This window comes from Perognathus longimembris, chromosome 9, assembly GCF_023159225.1.
Source record: "Perognathus longimembris pacificus isolate PPM17 chromosome 9, ASM2315922v1, whole genome shotgun sequence".
NCBI lineage: Eukaryota > Metazoa > Chordata > Mammalia > Rodentia > Heteromyidae > Perognathus > Perognathus longimembris.
In genome coordinates, this window is record NC_063169.1 from 54,967,301 (window position 1) to 54,986,060 (window position 18,760).

General features: G+C 40.1%; 1 protein-coding gene and 1 long non-coding RNA gene across 10 annotated transcripts in view; one reads left to right on the plus strand and one right to left on the minus strand.

Annotated features, from left to right (window-relative positions):
• Window positions 1-14,434, plus strand: part of LOC125357340 — a 32,768-nt gene extending 18,334 nt beyond the window's left edge. For both annotated transcript variants that reach the window (XR_007212128.1, XR_007212129.1), the window contains exon 3: window positions 14,123-14,434. This is a non-coding gene — a long non-coding RNA (uncharacterized LOC125357340). The remainder of the gene's footprint in view (window positions 1-14,122) is intronic.
• Nhsl1 (NHS like 1) overlaps window positions 1-18,760 on the minus strand; it is a 201,651-nt gene that overhangs the window by 24,664 nt on the left and 158,227 nt on the right. For all 8 annotated transcript variants that reach the window (XR_007212127.1, XM_048354178.1, XM_048354176.1 and 5 more), the window contains exon 3: window positions 7,638-7,765. Coding sequence is in view for 7 of the 8 variants with exons in the window: in XM_048354178.1 (XP_048210135.1) it covers window positions 7,638-7,765 (128 nt within the window). In the remaining variant the exon portion in view is untranslated. The remainder of the gene's footprint in view (window positions 1-7,637; window positions 7,766-18,760) is intronic.

Below are 18,760 nucleotides of genomic sequence, written 5' to 3' on the forward strand. Positions count from 1 at the left end.
CTACTTCACACTACTTATAATAAATTACCAGGTCTTCTGGTGTAGCAATACAATCTCCTTTTGTAACTCTAAGTAAGAACAAAACCTTTAAAAAAAATCCTTGACAAGCAGAAGAGTGGTAAGATAGATGGATAAAACATTAGCAGTGTCTCACTTGTCAGCTGTCACTTCCCAACTGTGTGTTTAGCAGCTCCATCTCCTTGAGTTCAAACCCCAATATTGCCAAAACAGGATAAAAGCTATGTGACACTAGGCACAAATGATCCAATCTCTCTCAAATAGTTTCCTCATCCATGTTATAGGCTTAGTCCAAGCTGAGAAAGGTGCTGAGGGTGAGTCTCTTGGTGCCTAAGACTTTTCCTGTGCCAGGTTCTTAGTTTCAGGCAAGAAATGCAGGGGTCAAGAAGACAAGGACACTTTCCTCCCATCCAGAAGAGAAGGCCGAGCAGAACAGCCTGTGTACTGTGTAATACATGTGTATAGGAGACACTGCTAGCAAGTCACTGCACAGACATTTCCCTTGCTTTGCATGAGTAATGGCCTGGGCATGAGACCTCAATTTTCTCATCCTTGCTTGCAGTGACACAGAGTAACAAGGTGCCACAAATTACAGCTTAGTGCTCACACAGAGCCGGCACTGACCTTTTCATACTTCCACTATGTCCTGGAATTTTGCACATGAACAGGCCACAGGCCCACTAACACATTACATTCACTATCATCGTTCTTAGACTGTAAGCTAGCCTGGGTAGGGACTGTACCTATACACTGAGAGATTAAGAAGCACCCACTCTGGCTTTTTGGTGAAGAATAAAGAATGAATACAGGTCAAACAAACCAAAGAAGGAATGAGAGACAACAAAGGCAGTCAACAATGCTGAAGGAATTTGGAGAATTTGGTAACCTTGTCCATTTATTTAACCAACCTGATATATGAAGAAAAACAAAGACAGAAAAAGGAAACCCAAAGAGCCCCGCATTCCTTCCTTGCTGATGTCGTCTAGCTCTGTGATTCTGAGAAAGTAAAATCAGAGTCCTGGGCCTTCATTTTGAGATCACACTATCAATAACATCAACTATTATAATATCTATTTCATGCAGGAGGATTCTTGTGGAAAGTAGAGGTTCATTTGTGGAAAAGTTCTGAGAATATTCTAAAGTGTTTTACTATTGTAAAATTAGCGAACAGTGCTATGACCACTGACAGAAACTCTATGTAGAGATGACCTACGAAGCCATGACAATCAGACAAATTTTAGTTGCTGCTGAAACTTCTGAAATCCTTTGCTTTGGGCAGGAAATTCTGTGTGGGTAGATTGGGAGAGTAGCCAAGTTTTCATAAAACAGACATTGTCTATTGTGCCATTTTCTTTGATGTCTGGCTGGAAAACCCAAGCATTTTTAATAAAACTCCTCCTCATCATCTGAGCATGTACCGTGCCCCAGGCACGGTGCTAAAGGCTTTACAAACATTAACTTACTCCATCCTCACAATGCCCTTCTCAGGTAGATAGGCTAGCTGGGTCATTTATTATCAAAACTGGAACACCTTTGAGAGTGGATGCTATTAATAATTCCACAGGAGAGCAGCTGCACACCAGGGCTCACAGAGTCAGCCATGTGTGGTAGTTCTATCTCTAGAGTTGAGGAAATCTAAGCTTGTAAAGGGGAGTAAAGCCCCCAACTTCAACAGGTGGGAAGCTGCTCCACACCTGGGCTGAAGTATTACACTCACTGAGCCCCTGGGTACAATTACATGGCAAGGCCCTGGTTCTTTTCCTCACAATATTTCCTGCTACAAAGTCTAAAACAGACCCCGGAAGTGACAGTTCAAAGAACAAAAGGAAACAAAACTTCAGGTTCTATCTCTACCGTGAAAGCCAACCATTTATTGCCAAAAATTCCAGCTTAATTCCTCTCTCCAGTGGTGAAGTTTACACAAGAGATTGGGTAACTCACAGCTGACATCCTTTCCTAAGACAATGGGCCTCTGTGAACATTTCTCAAGAGTATAAGTAAGCACATCGCTGAACATACCCCTACAAGGCAGTCAGAGAAATCCCTATTAACTCGCAGGAAGAGTTTGGCCCCTATAATTAAACTCCCTTCCAACACCTGAATAAACTATTTGGCAGAATCTGTGATACACTGAAAACTTTAAAAAAAGACTAGAACAAAAGCAATGACTTACTCTGATTTTACAGTTGGATATAAGGGTGTTTGCTGGGATTTCAATAAGCCCTTTGCCGGAAGCATTTTTTCTCACAGCCTATTTGCTATTTAGAGGATATTAAACAATTAGAAATAATTTAACAGCCACCTTTAATATCAAAAATATAGGCTATCATTAGCAAAATAACTTTCTTCATGCCACAGATAGTAGTCCCACTTTATTAAGTATTTTGCATTAGAATAATTAGGATAATTATTCCAGGACAATTAGCCAGCGTAAGTAGCCAAAATAGATATTCCTAGCTTCTCTTTGCTAATGTATGTGTCCTTAACCTTTGCCATATTAACAATCTTCATTTTATGAGAGAGATCCTACCCTAAGCATTATCAGGATTCTTAATATGAGTGAGATGCAAATTAGATGCTTTTCATTATTAAAAAAATACAACAACTCTTGTGATGTCAGATTATTTGTAGCCTAAGCATTTTTTTTAAGTCATGAGTCTCTTCTCTCTCATATAGGCTACTGTTCTCACCATGCCTTTACCCCTAAAACCTAGCTAGGAAATAGGAAGAATTTCTCAATAAAATTTTCCCTCCAGAGTGACTTCTGCACATTCCATTTAAAATGATCCTATTAAGAATGACTTTAAGAATAAAGTATTCTCGGGGCTGGGGATATGGCCTAGTGGCAAGAGAGCTTGCCTCATATACATGAAGCCCTGGGTTCAATTCCCCAGCACCACATATAAAAGAAAACGGCCAGAAGTGGCACTGTGGCTCAATGGCAGAGTGCTAGCCTTGAGTGGGAAGAAGACAGGGACAGTGCTCAGGCACTGAGTCCAAGCCCCAGGACTGGCCAAAAAAAAAAAAAAGAATAAAGTATTCTCCACACCTTAAGAATTCAACTGCCATTTGGGGTCTTGGTCTTAACAAGGTAGCTGGGAGATTTTTCTGCATTTCCTAATACCTGCCTGATTTCAAGTGTCAGTGTGATGTTTTTCTAAATATCTAGGTCTATTTCTAGACTTTGCATTCCATTTTTAATACTCTGTCCTGCTGGCCTGTATTTCAGGTGCCACACTGGAGGAATTCCTGGCTGTGTTCCCTCTCACACCTGGCTGAGCACTTGTCCCTCCTCACGACCCGTTTTCCAGCTTTCCCAGTTACAAGTTTAGACTCAGCCGCTCAGGTCCTCTCCCACCTCTTATCACCCCATCCCCAAAGAGTCCCAAACATCAATAAAACAGAACAAATCTGCTCACTTTTTTGTTGCTGTTATTGTGCTAATTTTATAAATTAACATGGGAAGAAGTGATGGCATTTGTACATTGAGTCCTCAAATCCAGGAAGATGGTATATCTACTTATCTAAGTCTTATCTGTGTCATTTTGTACTAACTTCAAAATTTAAAAATATGGACCTTGTACTTTCATCATTCCTATTTTGTCTGTGTCAAATTTTAAACTAGATTTTAAAAGTATGCCTCTATCTTGGTTTTAAAAATATAGAAGTTAATGATTCCTATACATCAATTTTATAATATTACATCATTGGGTTCTATTACTTCTAATAGATTGACATTCTGATTTCCCTGAAATCAAGTATATAATAATTAAATGTACAAAGAATAGAAATACAACACCAATATATTCTGGTTTTGTACTTCTTGTATATGATACAGCTTTTCCAACTGTGCTGACTAGTTTTCCCAGATGGAAGAACTATAATAATATAGTAATCATGAGAGTGTCTATACTTGTCTTAGATGTTATTCTAATAAACATGATCTACTAAAAAATTATGTTAGATTTGAGGACAAGGCAGATAAACGTTAAAGCTATGAGAATATCCATGTTTCTATGCCAATGAGTATGTTGTTGTTTTTAATCAAGAGCAGCTGTCAAACTGTACTAAATACAAGGGTAACATCTATAGTCTTAATTATCTGATTTTCTATCTCAGATTTAATATGATTAATATGAGTAATGATTAAATGATCAGGCAATATGTCTAATATTGAACATATCTGCCTTACTATTAAAAGAAACTCAAGTGGATTCAGGAGTACTTGTCATTTAATGAGCTGCTAGATTACATTCCTTAGTGATTTATTTATGATTTATTAAGCCAATATTCAGGAGTGAGACTGACTAGTTATTTTTCTGCTTTATACAATCTCTGCAGCCTCAGGGTGAAACTAATTTGTTTAAAATAACTACATCATTTCCTTTATTTCTTTACACAGAAACAGTTTCAAGTGTTGGTTTTATCTACTCTAGAAAATCTTCGATAGGACTCCCTACCCCAACCCCCACTGTGGGATCACTTTAGGAAGATTTTGTAACCTGTAAGATCAGAGTTGATACACTACACGAACTATAAAATCAGTGTCAAGATTAACCATATCATTCCGAGCTAACAAAGGACTAGATGATGTGATATATAACATGTATATATAATATATTGTATATGTGTGTGTGCACACGTGTGTATATGGAGGTAGGGAAAGGGGGGAGTGGGAGGGGGGAGGGGGAGGGGGGAGGCAAAGAGAAAAGAGTATATCCAATGTGTCTGAATTAAATAACTGGCAGAATGATGTGGTTTACTGAGGAGGAGAAAAACTATGATAACTAGCTATGTTTTTTAGAAGAAGTGTGTAGATTGTATGTTTGATTTGAGCATGTTATCTGTATGACAGTTAAGTGGAGATGGAAAAAAAAGGGTTAATAAATGCATGAGTCTGGGCCAGAGTTGTAAATTTAGAAACTTCAGGGAAACCATGCCAGGCATGAGGCTGTTCATTACAGAGAAGTAAAGGGTGAGTGAGACCGGAGTCCCAAAGATATACTACCAGTCAGTATTTGGAAGAGGAGAATCCCAACAAGTGACTGGGAGTTCATGGCTAGAGCGGAGGAAAAGCAGGGTTTGTTATGGTACCATAAAAATGAAGTAAAAAAGCCTTAGGAAAAAAATAATAAGTGATGTCACGTACTACTGAGAGGTTAAGAGGAATTCCAAGAACTATTAGATTTGGCCACACAGAGGTGACTGGTGGACTTAACAAAAGTAGTTTTAGTAGCAAGTGGGAAATAAAAGTTTGGAGGGGCTTCAAAAGAGATTGTGAGGAAAGGGCAGGAGACAGCAAGTCTAGACATTTCTTTGGAGATACTTTGTTGTAAAGAGGAACTTAAAATGTGGTAGAAGTTAGAGGAGGATGAAAGGTCAAAAGAGGAAGATAAACAGCATGTTTGTGCAATGACAGTTATGATGCAATCAGGAGAGGGAGGGAAGGAAAGAGGAAAGAAAAAAAGAGGCAAAAAGGAAGGAAGGGGAAAAGGAGGGAGAGAGACTGAAGCAAGTTTCATATGAAGGTATAATATCAGTTGATATTTAGTTAATTACAAAGGAAGCAGATACTAATTTCATTCTGAATCAAATTTCTTAACAAACTGCCCTGGGATGACACTCCTAAGTGATCTAAACATTTCTGAATATAGTTCATTCATCAAATATTTAAGAGACCAGAAAAAAGAAAAGTTCCATTTAAACATTACTAAAAATGATTCAAAACATTTCAAAGTGCATTCAACTAACAGCAAATATTAACCTGAATTTTTAAGTCATAAAAATAGCAAAATAAATAAATCAATTGACAACCAAAGAAACTAGGGGTCCTGTGGTGACCGTGAGCTTTCAGGAGAGCATGAGCACAGGAAGGAAAACCAGGAGTGCAGACACGGAGCTAGAGCCTGGGTCCCCAGGGCACCTACAGGGGAGCCTCTACCACTGCTCTGACTCCCTTTGGAAAAAAGAAACAACACAACACGTGGTCCTATGGAGAGCCTCCTATGATCCCATTTTCTGGGTCCTGGCCTAGCAAATCACACAAAGGCACGTAAGATGACAATTATTGGAATGTGCCAGGCCTTTTGTACATGTGCTTGCAGCTATGATCATCATCTGCTCACTCACTGCCTACATGACCCCTGTTTGAAGGAGGGCTGCTGGCAGGTGGGGGTCATTGGCAGTGACATTGAGGAGCCAACAGTGGCCTACAGAGACTTCGTTTTTTATGGCTGAACAGATGAGTAAGCAGAATTTCAAAACTATGCTTCCATCTTTTCCTGAGGGTCTTAGGAATTGTCACAAAAATGCCAATTTGCTACTAGGGAACTCTACAAGCTTGGATACTAACACACTTGTGCAATCATGCTGTACCTAGACAATGCCCCTGGTCTCTAGGCCCTCTGTTTTTCTTCCTACTCTGAGCTACAAGATAAGCCTGAAATCTATCTGGATAAACCAAAATCTTGCTATATAATTCACGTTCTGGTTTCCATTTTCCTAACCCATGCCAACAGAGAAAAAGGTGGCTTTTAAAAAGCTGCAAGATCAGACGTTGAAACTGGTTACTTGCCTTATCTCAAGTGTATAACCATCTTCATGCATTTTACCAAGAGACTAGACTACCATGTAAATGAAATATCTGTGTATGTGTATGTGCCAGTACTGGGGCTTGAACTCAGGACATCAAGCTCTCTTAGCTTTTTTGCTGAAAGCTGGAGTTCTATGACTTGAGCCACACCTCCACTTCCAGCTTTTTGGTAGTGGGAAATAGGAGTCTAATGGACTTTCTCGGGGCAGGGGTGGGGGTCTGTCAGGCTTGCTTTGACCCACAATCCTCAGAACTCTAAAAGAAATATTCTTAAATAGAGAGAAAAATATTCTGTGATGAAATTTTAGGTTACAAAGAAGAGAATGGAGAATTGCTGGTCAGAGTGTGAAGCTTCAGATAAACAGAAGGAGTAAGTTTTGATAAATTAAAAATGATTTCTAAATCAAAGCTTGTTTCTCAAATTTTAATTCCTGTGTCAGTCCACATTACTTAATAAAATGAAAACAATGCTACATAAATAAAAACCTCCATACAAGTTTATTCTTTCATATGGAAGTAGAACTGAGAAAATACATCTCTTTATATAGTTTGTGCATCATTAAAGATGAAAAGGTAACTGCAATGCATATTACATCAATAGGTGAATTGCCCAGTGCAATAATAGCAAATGAAAGCACTGCTGACATCAGATACATAGTAAACAACCTGACCACTTGCAGAAAAGTGGCTCTTGCTGTTAGGGCTTGTATAGGTTTGTCCTCCACGAGTCTATGCGTTGGGGATTGGTTCTCAGTGTGGTGGTATGAGAAGGTGGGAGTTCTGTGGGTCATTGGAGGTCATTCCCTAATCCCTTAGGGAATCTCTTGTGGGGGCCCTGGGCAGTTTCTCAGGGGAGCACTGCCATACAAGCTTAGCTGTATCCTGCCAGGCCCCTCTCTCATACCTCCGGGTTGGATGTCTGATTGCTCACTCCTAGTAACTAAAATGTAGGCTTTATTCTGTATGTATCCAACTTTCCTGCCGATGTCCTTTAATTCAGGGCACAGGCTGCGCTTCATAGCCTTACCTTCTGATCGTTTTCGGCATCCTCGTCCTGATACTCATCGCCCACAGAGCTGGCACTGGCTGCAAAGGTGGGTCCCTGAGAGTAGTACTGAGAACTGCGACAGCCATCCCGCCTCAGTTTATCACATTCTGCAGGGAGGGAGGGAGGGCATTAGAACTCAGAATCTGTTGACTCCTCAAACTTTCAAGTTATGGTTTACTAGGCAAAATAGAATTTCACAATAGATCTAATAAAAAATGATGATTTAAAAACAACTAAAGATGATCAAAGCACCTAGATACCATATTAATGCACTTTAAATGGATTGTTCCCAGAGCTTACAACCCTTTAAGAAGATACCATCATTAACTTTACTCACAAGAAATTGAAAGTTAGGGTAATTAAACTGTTTGTACTGTAATGTTATGCAAAAGAAGTAGCAGACTGAAGATTTTAACACAGTGCCTAAAGTACTGCCGCACTATAATTTTTGACTTGGAACAGCGGATTGTTATTTCACATTTAAAATAAAACAACAAACACACAAACAATTGCCATGTGATGCTGTCTCCCACACTCATGCAACTGGAAGATCTTGTGAGAGATCACAGATAACGTGTGTGTGTGTGTGTGTGTGTGTGTGTGGTGTTGGAGACACTGACCAGGTGCTGCCGTTTCTCTGGGCTGCATGCCAAGCCCTCAATTTAATTTAGTTACCAAACAGCCTATAAATGCGGTGTGGAATTTCATGTGAAGCCAGTGCCAGCCTCAGAGGAGATGCCTGTCCACAGGGGACGTGTGGCACCAAGTGGAAGGTAATGGGGACACAGCAGGGGGCTGCGCGAGAGGCCACATGGTCAAGGAACAAACCGCACTGAGGACAATCAAGGCGAGGTTAGAAAAATTCCAACAGCACCAGGAGCTTGCTTATTTATTTCTCAGCCACAATGAAGGCACTTGCTTGACAAAAGGATTTGATCTAGCTTTCTAAAGTCACACAAAATGCGCTTGTTTTTTTAGAAGTAGTCTCTTTCCTAGGTGTACAAAACCATGTTCCTGACAGCACTGAACTTCAGAGCTCCTGCCTAAGCCAGAACCTATGAGCCTGCCTTAAAGGAGACAAGCAGGCACTTCAGTGGAGAGATAAAAATACCAAACCCATTTTTAAAACGCAAGGAAAAAACTTCCCTTTCCCTTTTGCTATCTCACAGTGGAAGTGGAGAGAAAAATTTTGTAATTCAGAGTTAAAAATCACACTTTTTAAATTCCAATGAAAACAGTCATGATGGTTTATCAAAGTGTCACATTAACTAAGAAAATGTATGTGCCAAAAAAAAAAAAATTACTTCTGCTACTTAGAGGCTAAGAACTGGTGATCTGGGCTGGCAATAACTTGTAATATTAGTTAAAAATAAAAATTATAAAGAATTTCTGGCAGCTAGGTACTGGTACCTCACGCCTATAATCCTAGCTAACCAAGAAATCCAAAGATCACAGTTCAAAGCCAACCTGGACAGGAAAGTCCATGAGCATCTCGTCTCCAATCAATCCCCCAAAAAACCCAACAAATCCTGGAAGTAGAACTGTGGCTCAAGTGGTAGAGTGCTATACTTGAGCACAAAAGGCCAGGGACAGCACCCAGGCTGTGAGTTCAAGCCCCAGGACTAACACACACACATGCATGCACATGTACGTGTACACACACATACACACACACACACACTTCACAGCTTTACATATCACATCACTTCTTTTTTGGGGGGAGAGGGGGTCAGTGTGGGGCTTGAACTCTGGGCATGCACACTGTTCCTGAGCTCTTCAGCTCAAGGCTGGGGCTCAACCACTTGAGCCACAGCCCACGTCCAGTTTTCTGGTGGTTAATCAGAGATAAGAGTCTCACGAACTTTCCTGCCCAGGTTGCTTTGAACTGAGAACCTCAGATCTCAGCCTCCTGAGTAGCTGGGATTACAGGTGCCCAGCTCCTGGCGCCCAGATCACATCACATTTTAACACAATGGAGATCAAGTCATTAACTTTCCTGTAGTCCTAGAAGTGTGCTAGTTCCACTAAGTCTACAAAAATGAAATATCTGAAAGATGGGCAAACCTCAAACAAACCAACAAAAGCTACTTGCTCATGTACAACACAGGGTTTTCAAATATCTGACAAATAAAGCAAAATAGAGACAAAAGCCAAGCCTTTTTTTTCCACTAAGTCATTGTGTGTGTGTGTGTGTGTGTGTGTGTGTGTGTGTGTGTGTGTCTGTGTTGGAACACAGGGTCTCTCACTCACTCTCCTTGACTTTTTTACTAAAGGCTGGTATTCTACCAATTAAGCCATGGCTCCACTTGTAGCTTTTTGCTGGCTAACTGGTGATAAGAGTCTCATGGACTTTCCTGTCCAGGCTGGTTTAGCAGATCTCTTCTAGTAGCTCAGATTGGAGGCATGAGCCACCAGTGCCAGCTTAAACTAAGTCCTCTCATTATTCAAAATCATATTTTTTGCCTCATGAATTAGGTATATGAAAAATCTGAAATTATAAAACTTAATATTCTTCAAACACTATTTTTAAATTTTTGTTGTATGAATTAAGTAACATGTAAGATTGTGTTTGAAACAGAGATTTCTTCTCCCAGGAAATAGACTGCTGTCTTCAGCACCATTTCCAAGGATGACAGTAGTTCTCATATTCTTGACAGAAAGAACCAAGAATACCAAAAACAGTCCAAATGAATTACCACGGGTTAAATCTTACATGAAAATGTCTAAAGTTTGGTGTAACAGAGTAGTATAACAAATACAAAATACAGTGCTGGAATAAGATTAAATGATGTAGTATCAATTTATGGCAGATGGCCAACTTTTTCACTCCTTTCAAATTTCTAAAACCTAGTAAACTCATCATATTCCATTGTCACTTATTCAAAATCTAGGGGAAATCTAGGAAAATTCCCTTGTCGAGTTGCAACAGATCTCAGTTTCTAAAACCGTGCCTTTATTCATTGAAAACCAGCTTATTGTCTGTAGAACGAGACATTAGTGGGAACAGGCCAGCATGAATAAACAAAGACTCTTCAAATACTGCACAGGAACTAATAAAGAAAAGCCCAATTTAAAGTCAGGTTATGCCAATAACTTTAGGCTAGAAATAAGATCCTAAGTGTAATAGAAGATGTGTGTTTAACATATACTCTTCTCACAATAGAAATTTTGAGTAAAACTGTATCATTGTTCTTACAGTACTACCTGGAGAAAGATATCGCTGTCTGTTGTGGCGTCTGGTTTCCTAACCACAAATTTTCCTCTCCTTCCTTTAGGGCAGTGGGGTTCCAATAAATACAGGCAAACATTTCTTGGTAAACCAAAGTTTTAAATATAGAAAGAAAAAAAACCCAAGATTGTAGAACAAGATGGTCATCTAACCACCTCATGAATCTAATTTAGAAATACTAAAAGAATCTCCTACAAGAAGCTTCCCAGAGTAATTTCCAAAATAATTTTCTCCATAGGAAATCCTCACTAAATTTCCTTTTTATGGGATTGTCCCTAAATTTACTAAATGTCACAATGAGCTAGAACATACAGTGATCACAAGTCATTCTGAAATCTCAGTAGCAGAAAATAAATCCTTTCACATTTACTCATCTAGTCAGAGCTGGCAGGGACTCTGCTCCCCTAAAAACCAGGTGGATGTATATTCCACCTCACTCTCAGTAATACTGCATCAGCCTTGCAAATATGAGGGCATGAGGCCTTGAGTTCAAGCAGAAAGGAAAGAAAGGGAAGAAGGGAGGAGAGGAGGGCAGAGGGAGGGAAGGAGGGAGGGAGGGAGGGAGGGGGGAGCTGATTAATTGCCATAAGTAGTAGAACCAACATTAGAATCCAGAGGCTCTGGCCTCTAGTTCTTCTGAGAATTAACAGCATGAAGATAATTACATAGCTTATGATGGACATTCCTCTCTATAAAGTTGCTATTGTTTGATCGTATCTCCTCCAAAACTCTGCTAATTTCACTGCCATTGTGACAGTAATGGCAGATGGGATTTTTAAGAAATGTTGACAGGGGCTGGGAGTGTGGCTTAGTGGTAGAGTGCTTGCCTAGCATGCATGAAGCCCTGGGTTCAATTCCTCCGTACCACATATACCGAAAAAGCCGGAAGTTGGTGCTGTGGCTCAGGTGGTAGAGTGTTAGCCTTGAGCAAAAGGAAGCCATTGAGAGTGCTCATGCCCTGAGTTCAAGCTCCAGGACTGGCAAAAAAAAAAAAAAATGTTGACATCATGGGGTTTCACCCCTCACTATCAGACTGGCCCATTATCGCAGGAGCAGGCACATTATGGCAGTGCCCTCTCTCTGCCCTTCTATCACATTATGACGCAGCAAAAAGGCCTTTGTCAGATGCTGGTCCCTTGATCTTGGACTTCCTAGTCTCCAGTATCAAGAGCTAACAGATTTCTGTCCATTATAAATTACCCAAACTGCCGCATTCTATTATGTCAGCACAAACCAGACAAAGACAACCACATCTGACCATGTAGGAAACAACACTGGTCTTCACCTAGTCAACCAATAAGTCCACTTTGATGTTTTAGTGTTCTGATATTCTGTTCTAGAAAGATTTTATGCTAGGTTTATTATAATATTTTCCTACATCTACATTTTCTGTGATAGCAAAAGATGTATATAATACATAACTTTAAATTTTATTAAAGAAACTGGAGGGCTGGGGATATTGCTCATTGACAAGAGTGTATACTTAGGTCCTAGGTTCACTCCTCAGCATAAAAAATTCTCAGGGGTAATGAAATTATTATCATCAAACCTACCATTTTAAGGTAGGAAAAAAAGCCATTTGATTCTTTGTTCTGAAAGTCATTTCTTAAACTCACATTAATTATGCAAAATAGCATACAACATGTTACCATAAAGTCACGTCAAAGTGCAATGTTGCTTTTCCCAACAGCAGTGTTCCAGGAATGCCATATTTTAAAATCTGACTGTGGTTTATTTTTAACAGTAGTAAATCTTTCCCAATCCTACTATAATTGAAGGTCAGTAAACATTGGGAAAACTCCTGTTCCACAGTTAATTATAAAAATAATGGATGATCATGATGTGATTCCTTCAACAACGGTACCCTATAACCAGTGTCTAAAAATATAAACTATATAAAGCATACTTATTTTCTTTCTTTTTTGCCAGTCCTGGGGCTTGATCTCAGGGCCTGAGCATTGTCCTTAGCTTCTTTTTGCTCAAAACTAACACTCTACACTGAGCCACAGTGCCACTTTCAGCTTTCTCTGTATATGTGGTGCTAAGGAATCGAACTACCACTAGGCCATATTCCCAGCCTGATATAATTATTTTCTTAATAAAAATTTACTGTTTTCTTAAGGAAAATTAAACCAAACTACATTTAAAAATAGAAGGGACTTACCTTTTACTTCATTAATGTATTAAGTCTGGCAACACTGGATAAGAGATTTCTTACTGTAGTTAAGATTTGACCTTGTCACTTACATACAATGAATTTTTCAAAAACACATTTGAATATTCCATAAACTCTTCAAAGAAGTTTAAGTTCAGTTCATTTAAAGTGTCTCCAAAAATCAACAAACACTCATATAATTAGGAGATTATAGATACACAAACAGTTTACAAGTTATTCAGTTGTTTGAAATTGAAAAATTGTTTTCCTAGATAATGACAATTTTAAGATCTTCATAGAGAACTTATTGACTCTTCTTCCCTTCCCCACTTTTAGAGTACAAAATTACACAATGGTGCTTACAGTGACATAAAAGCATGCCATTATACACTAAGTACTAAGCTCACATCTACCTCACAGTTAATGTGCCCATAAGCCTGGTTCTTCACTTGTATCATAGTGGTCAACAAGGTACCATTTGGGTAGAGGTGGGAGAGAAGTCTTTTCCATCTGGAGGATGGAAAGAAGGTGAAAGAAATTTCTTACATATTCAACATAAAGAGTGATAACAGGTCCAAAGGGGAACATGAGCTGGCTTATTACTTTTATTATGTCTCTAATGGCCTCTGTTTGCCAAGCCCACACCTAAACAGAAAGATAGGACAAATAATAATTTATCTGAACTGATCTAGATCAATGGAAGAGGGCTGATTGCTATTATCTGGCATCTACTTTCCGTTCCTATTTTTTCCTTTTAGGAAAAAACTTTAATTTTACTATTTTCAGAAGTGCTCCACATATCTAAATTTCCTTAAATGTTTGGAGGGCTCTTACCTTTAACAACTCGCATCAGCTCCAATTGCACAAAAAGCTTCTTGTTCAGTCCACTATCATCTTTCACCCAATGACCTCTGCCTAGTCTCTGATTTCTCTTGGTGTTGTTGTTTTTTTTTTTGGTGGGGGGGGGGGTGGGGAGGGAAGGGGACATTCTAGGAACTGAACTCAAGGCCTAAACTATCTATATAAACACTCTACCACTTGAGCTACATTCTCAGCTACTTTCTTTCGTTTGTTTTTCAGATACAGGGTCAAGCTTTTACCCTGGCCAGGACTTGAACCTTAAGCCACCTATCTCCAACTCCTGAGTAGATGGGAACGCATCTTGGAACTGTTAACACTGGGCCAGATTGATCCACTTAATGATGATGAGTCAGTTTATACAACTTGAGTTCCAATCTTTCCAAATGGCTTTCTATGTCCTGAAAATAAAAGCCAAAGTCCTCCTACTGGTTTTAAAGCTCTAAATGACCTTGACTCAATGTGAATGGCTGGGTGGTTCTCGGTGAGTTCACTAAATGAATAAATGGTTACCTGTATTCTTTCAACAGTGTATTTAAAAGAGTACTGTGATTGATGACAGAAGTGTTGACCCCATCATTCACTCATCCCATTTATCCTTGGCCACATTTTCCACCTAAATTTACTAAGGCCGTATGACATGCCCATCTGTCTGGTAGTCTATAATATTAGTGTTTAAGTACACTCGGGGTGGGACTGAGCCAAGCATCAATATAGAATGTAATGCCCTCCCATGATCTAGATCTCCCCATACGCAATTCATGTAGTTAGGAAATAAAGAGGAAGAAGAGTAGGTAGACAAGAAGAAAAAGTGAAGATCATATTTAGCGCTCAATCAGGGCTGTCTACCACAGCAAATTTTGTCTAGGTAAAATTTCAGGAAGCTGACTTATAGTTTGGATACAAACACAATGTGTTTAATGTAACGTTCAATGGTAGCACTTTGGGGGAAGTGAGTGAACTATGAGGATTCTGACCTAACCAACAGAGCAATTCATTGATGGATTAATAACTGCAGGAGCCACTACGAAGTGGAAAAAACTGTGGAAGATGAGATCTGATTGGAGGAACTAGGTCACTAGGGGTGTGCCTTTGAGACTATTCTTCTGCTTCTTACCATGAGACTAACAGCTATGCTCTGCCATGTTCTTCTACCATAATGTACTACCTCACCACAGGCCAGAAACAATGGAGCCAGCCAGACATGGATTGAGATTCTGAAACAGTGAGCCAAGAGAAATCTTTCCTCCCTTTGTGTGTTTCAGATATTTTTTCATAGCAAAAGAAAACTAACAAGTTAACCAGGTTCAGAATTAGAAGGCTAATTAACTGCATCACAGTCAACTTTCTCTCAAAAGCTATCTGAACAGGCAGAATCAATGTCATAGAAAGGATGCATTTTCAGAAGCAAGTATTGGGATGAGTTCTGGGGAACAGGGTGGTGAGAGAGGAGGTGGTGGATGAGTTTCTTTGCCAACTACTTCACTTTCCCAATTGAGAAATGAAGAGAGGTTAGGGCTGGGAGGCGGAGGGTCATAGAGAGGAATAAGCTACTAATTGTGGTAATTAATACAACCATGAAAATGGAAACAAGTGTGCTAATGCAGTAACATATACTGAAAAGCTGTCATTGAACCAATCTTTTACTCACATTAAACAATCTCAGTTATATAAAAGGATTTTTTAAAAAAGCTACTGGGGGGCTGGGGACATAGCCTAGTGGCAAGAGTGCCTGCCTCGGATACACGAGGCCCTAGGTTCGATTCCCCAGCACCACATATACAGAAAACGGCCAGAAGCGGCGCTGTGGCTCAAGTGGCAGAGTGCTAGCCTTGAGCGGGAAGAAGCCAGGGACAGTGCTCAGGCCCTGAGTCCAAGGCCCAGGACTGGCCAAAAAAAAAAAAAAAAAAAACCTACTTGGGGGGGGGGAATGTTGGGAGGAGGAAAGGTGGAAGAAAAAATGAGGGAGGGGGTAACAAGTATGACAAGAAATGTACTCACTATCTTATGTATGTAACTGTAACTGCTCTGTACATCACCTTAACAATAAAATGAAATTTTTATAAAAGCTACTTCAATAGCTCTGTTCCTGGTTAATTCCTATCATACTGGCACACACACACACAAAAAAAATACCTTAGGAGTATAATACCAATACTTAATTTATTGCATAAAGGGTCAGCTTTGTTTTTCACTGCATACCACAGAATCACTATCAAAATGCCATTTGCCATTACTAAACACAAACTTTAAAATATTTCCCCTCTTCACATACCTAAATTAATTTAAGAAGACTTGCAGCACTAAATCTGATTTAAATTAAGGTGTAAGGCTTTTGGTGCCCCGTGATTAATGTGTGTTAGGAGTTCAAGTTCTAGCTGAGCACCACGAGAGCATAGCCGAGTTGGAGGGGATCTCATTTCATGTTACAATTACAAAGCTCTATGGCTGGCAGTGAGGAGCATCACCAAGGTTACTCAGTATCAAATAGCCTGAAGAGATTCTCTGCCAGCACCAGAGACTTTAGCTGTGCGGGGAATGATAACAATTCTTATCCACAGGACCTTCAATGTGGCATTTTTATGCTGCACCCAGTGAAATGAAGAGGCCACTCAAGTTACTTTATCAGGAGTGAAAATAGAATTGCTGAGACAGCAGGCTGGCTATGGACACAAAAACAACACAAAAAGCTTTTGTTTAAACAATCCATAGTGCTTTGTTAAGACCTGGATCATCTGAATGACTGTCTTTGCCAGTCTATCTTTTGTGTGTTGCTATCATTTAAAAAAAAAAAAAAGGCAGAAAGCCTCTTTACCCATCTGAAAAAGCAATGGTTCTTCTTCATTTCCCCTTTCCTTCTCTATTTGACTTCCCTTTCCCTTGTTAACAACCCATAGGAAGCAGTTCTTTCCAGATGACCATATTTGTAGTAGCTTGCATAAACCAGGAGATGTTAAATAGCCCCCTTTGTTTATAATTTCCATTCTGTGAGCCTCACATTTTTGTCTCTGCTCTCTTTTGTCAATAGGGGATTTAATACCTTGTTTCATCAGGTTGAGCAACTTTCCTAAGGACAAAAATTCCAACTCTAATGAATACCAAACACACTCAAAAAAATAAGCCTTCAATTACATTATCATTTGCCTTTGAAAAGTCAGCCTAATTAGATTTACGAGCACTGAGCAGAGCAGCAAATGAAGTCATCCTTTTCATCAGACAACTAACAAGACAGTGGAGTCCCATTTCCACCAACCTCTAATAGCACCTAGTGAACAACCACAACATGACTTGGCTCCATTTCAAAACATGCTCCTTCAGCTCCCTAAGTCAAGGGTCACAACCTCTGGTCCTCCTCCTAGGCCCTAGGTTTACTGCCCTGCAACTTCCTGATCACTGGTCATCAATAGCCACCTACTGATCAGTTCCATTCGACTCTCCCTTCCCATCCACAAATAATGTGCAGATGACTGTGTGATCTCCCACTGGCATTCTCTTTCCCCAACTTCTCTTTTTCATACTTTTTCTCAGAGGGCCTAAAACAAAGTTTGGTGGTACAACCCTCACAATCTCTTGCCCTCTGCCCTCTCCATCTCCACTCTGGCAACTCCCACAGTCTCACCAGTTGTGCCCTGTCCTGAGTTCCAGATGACCTCTCCAATGTTTTTAAGGCCTCCATAGAAACAATAGTATATATAGTCCCTGCATGGGACTGTGTGCTGGAGACACATAAGACCGGGTGCTGGCTTCCAAGGATATTGCTGTCAGGTGGGGAGGAAAATAATGGCAACAGAGCTATACAGCAGGTCATAAGCTGTTTTCATGGAGGAGGCATAGTCTGTGGGAATGTATAACAAAGAGAAGGGAGGTCCAACTGCCCTGTGGCATGCAGAAGAGCCTTATGGGGACCCACAGAACAATTCTCAATGGAAGAGTAGCAATTGTCCAGGCGTGAGGGAGAAGGCACAGGTGGGGAAAACTTGGCAGCAGAGAGAAGACACCAACAAGGTAAGGGAACTTGCTAGTTGGAGTATTTCTTCCCCTCCATGTGAAGGCACAAGGGGAGAACTTGAGATAGGGCTAGAGATTTGTAGGAGAGACCTGGAAATCTGGCTGATGAGGCTAGGCAAGCAGGGATACATTTGTGAGGGTTCTTGGCCACCAAAGAACTCTCCTGTTGCTTAAGAGAAGTTGAGAATTTTTAACTAAGAACAGACATGATTAGGTTTATGTCTTGAAGACAACACCCAGGGGTGGGATGAGGCTCAATAACATCAGCTTCATCAACTTAGCAGCAGAGTTATTCAGATGTATTATCTTATCTCTCTGGCTTGCTTAATGCTGCTGTAAGAAAGCCCCAAAGCTACTCATCTTTGACTTCAATATCCAGTCCAATGACTCACTTGCAATGCATGCTTAGAAACTGGTGATTTCAACACAAACATGGTTTCAGACAACCTAGTTTTTTGGGACTTATGTTCACCAGTCAATATTATCTTTGTGTCAAACTTCACACATATGACCCTTAAGCAGTTAAGTATTGAAAGGCCAATCTGAATTGTATAGCTTAGAAGAGCATGACGAGATTATAAATTGTTTTCCAGAGAAGAAAGCCAAGTACAGGGGCTGGGAATATGGCCTAGTGCAAGAGTGCTTGCCCTGGGTTCGATTCCTCAGCACCACATATATAGAAATGGCCAGAAGTGGCACTGTAGCTCAAGTGGCAGAGTGCTAGCCTGGATCACAAAGGAGCCAGGGACAGTGCACAGGCCCTGAGTCCAAGACCCAGGACTGGCAAAAAAAAAAGCAAAGCACAAAGATGAGATGTGACTCCTGATGTCCTATAGCTGTGTAGGACAACAC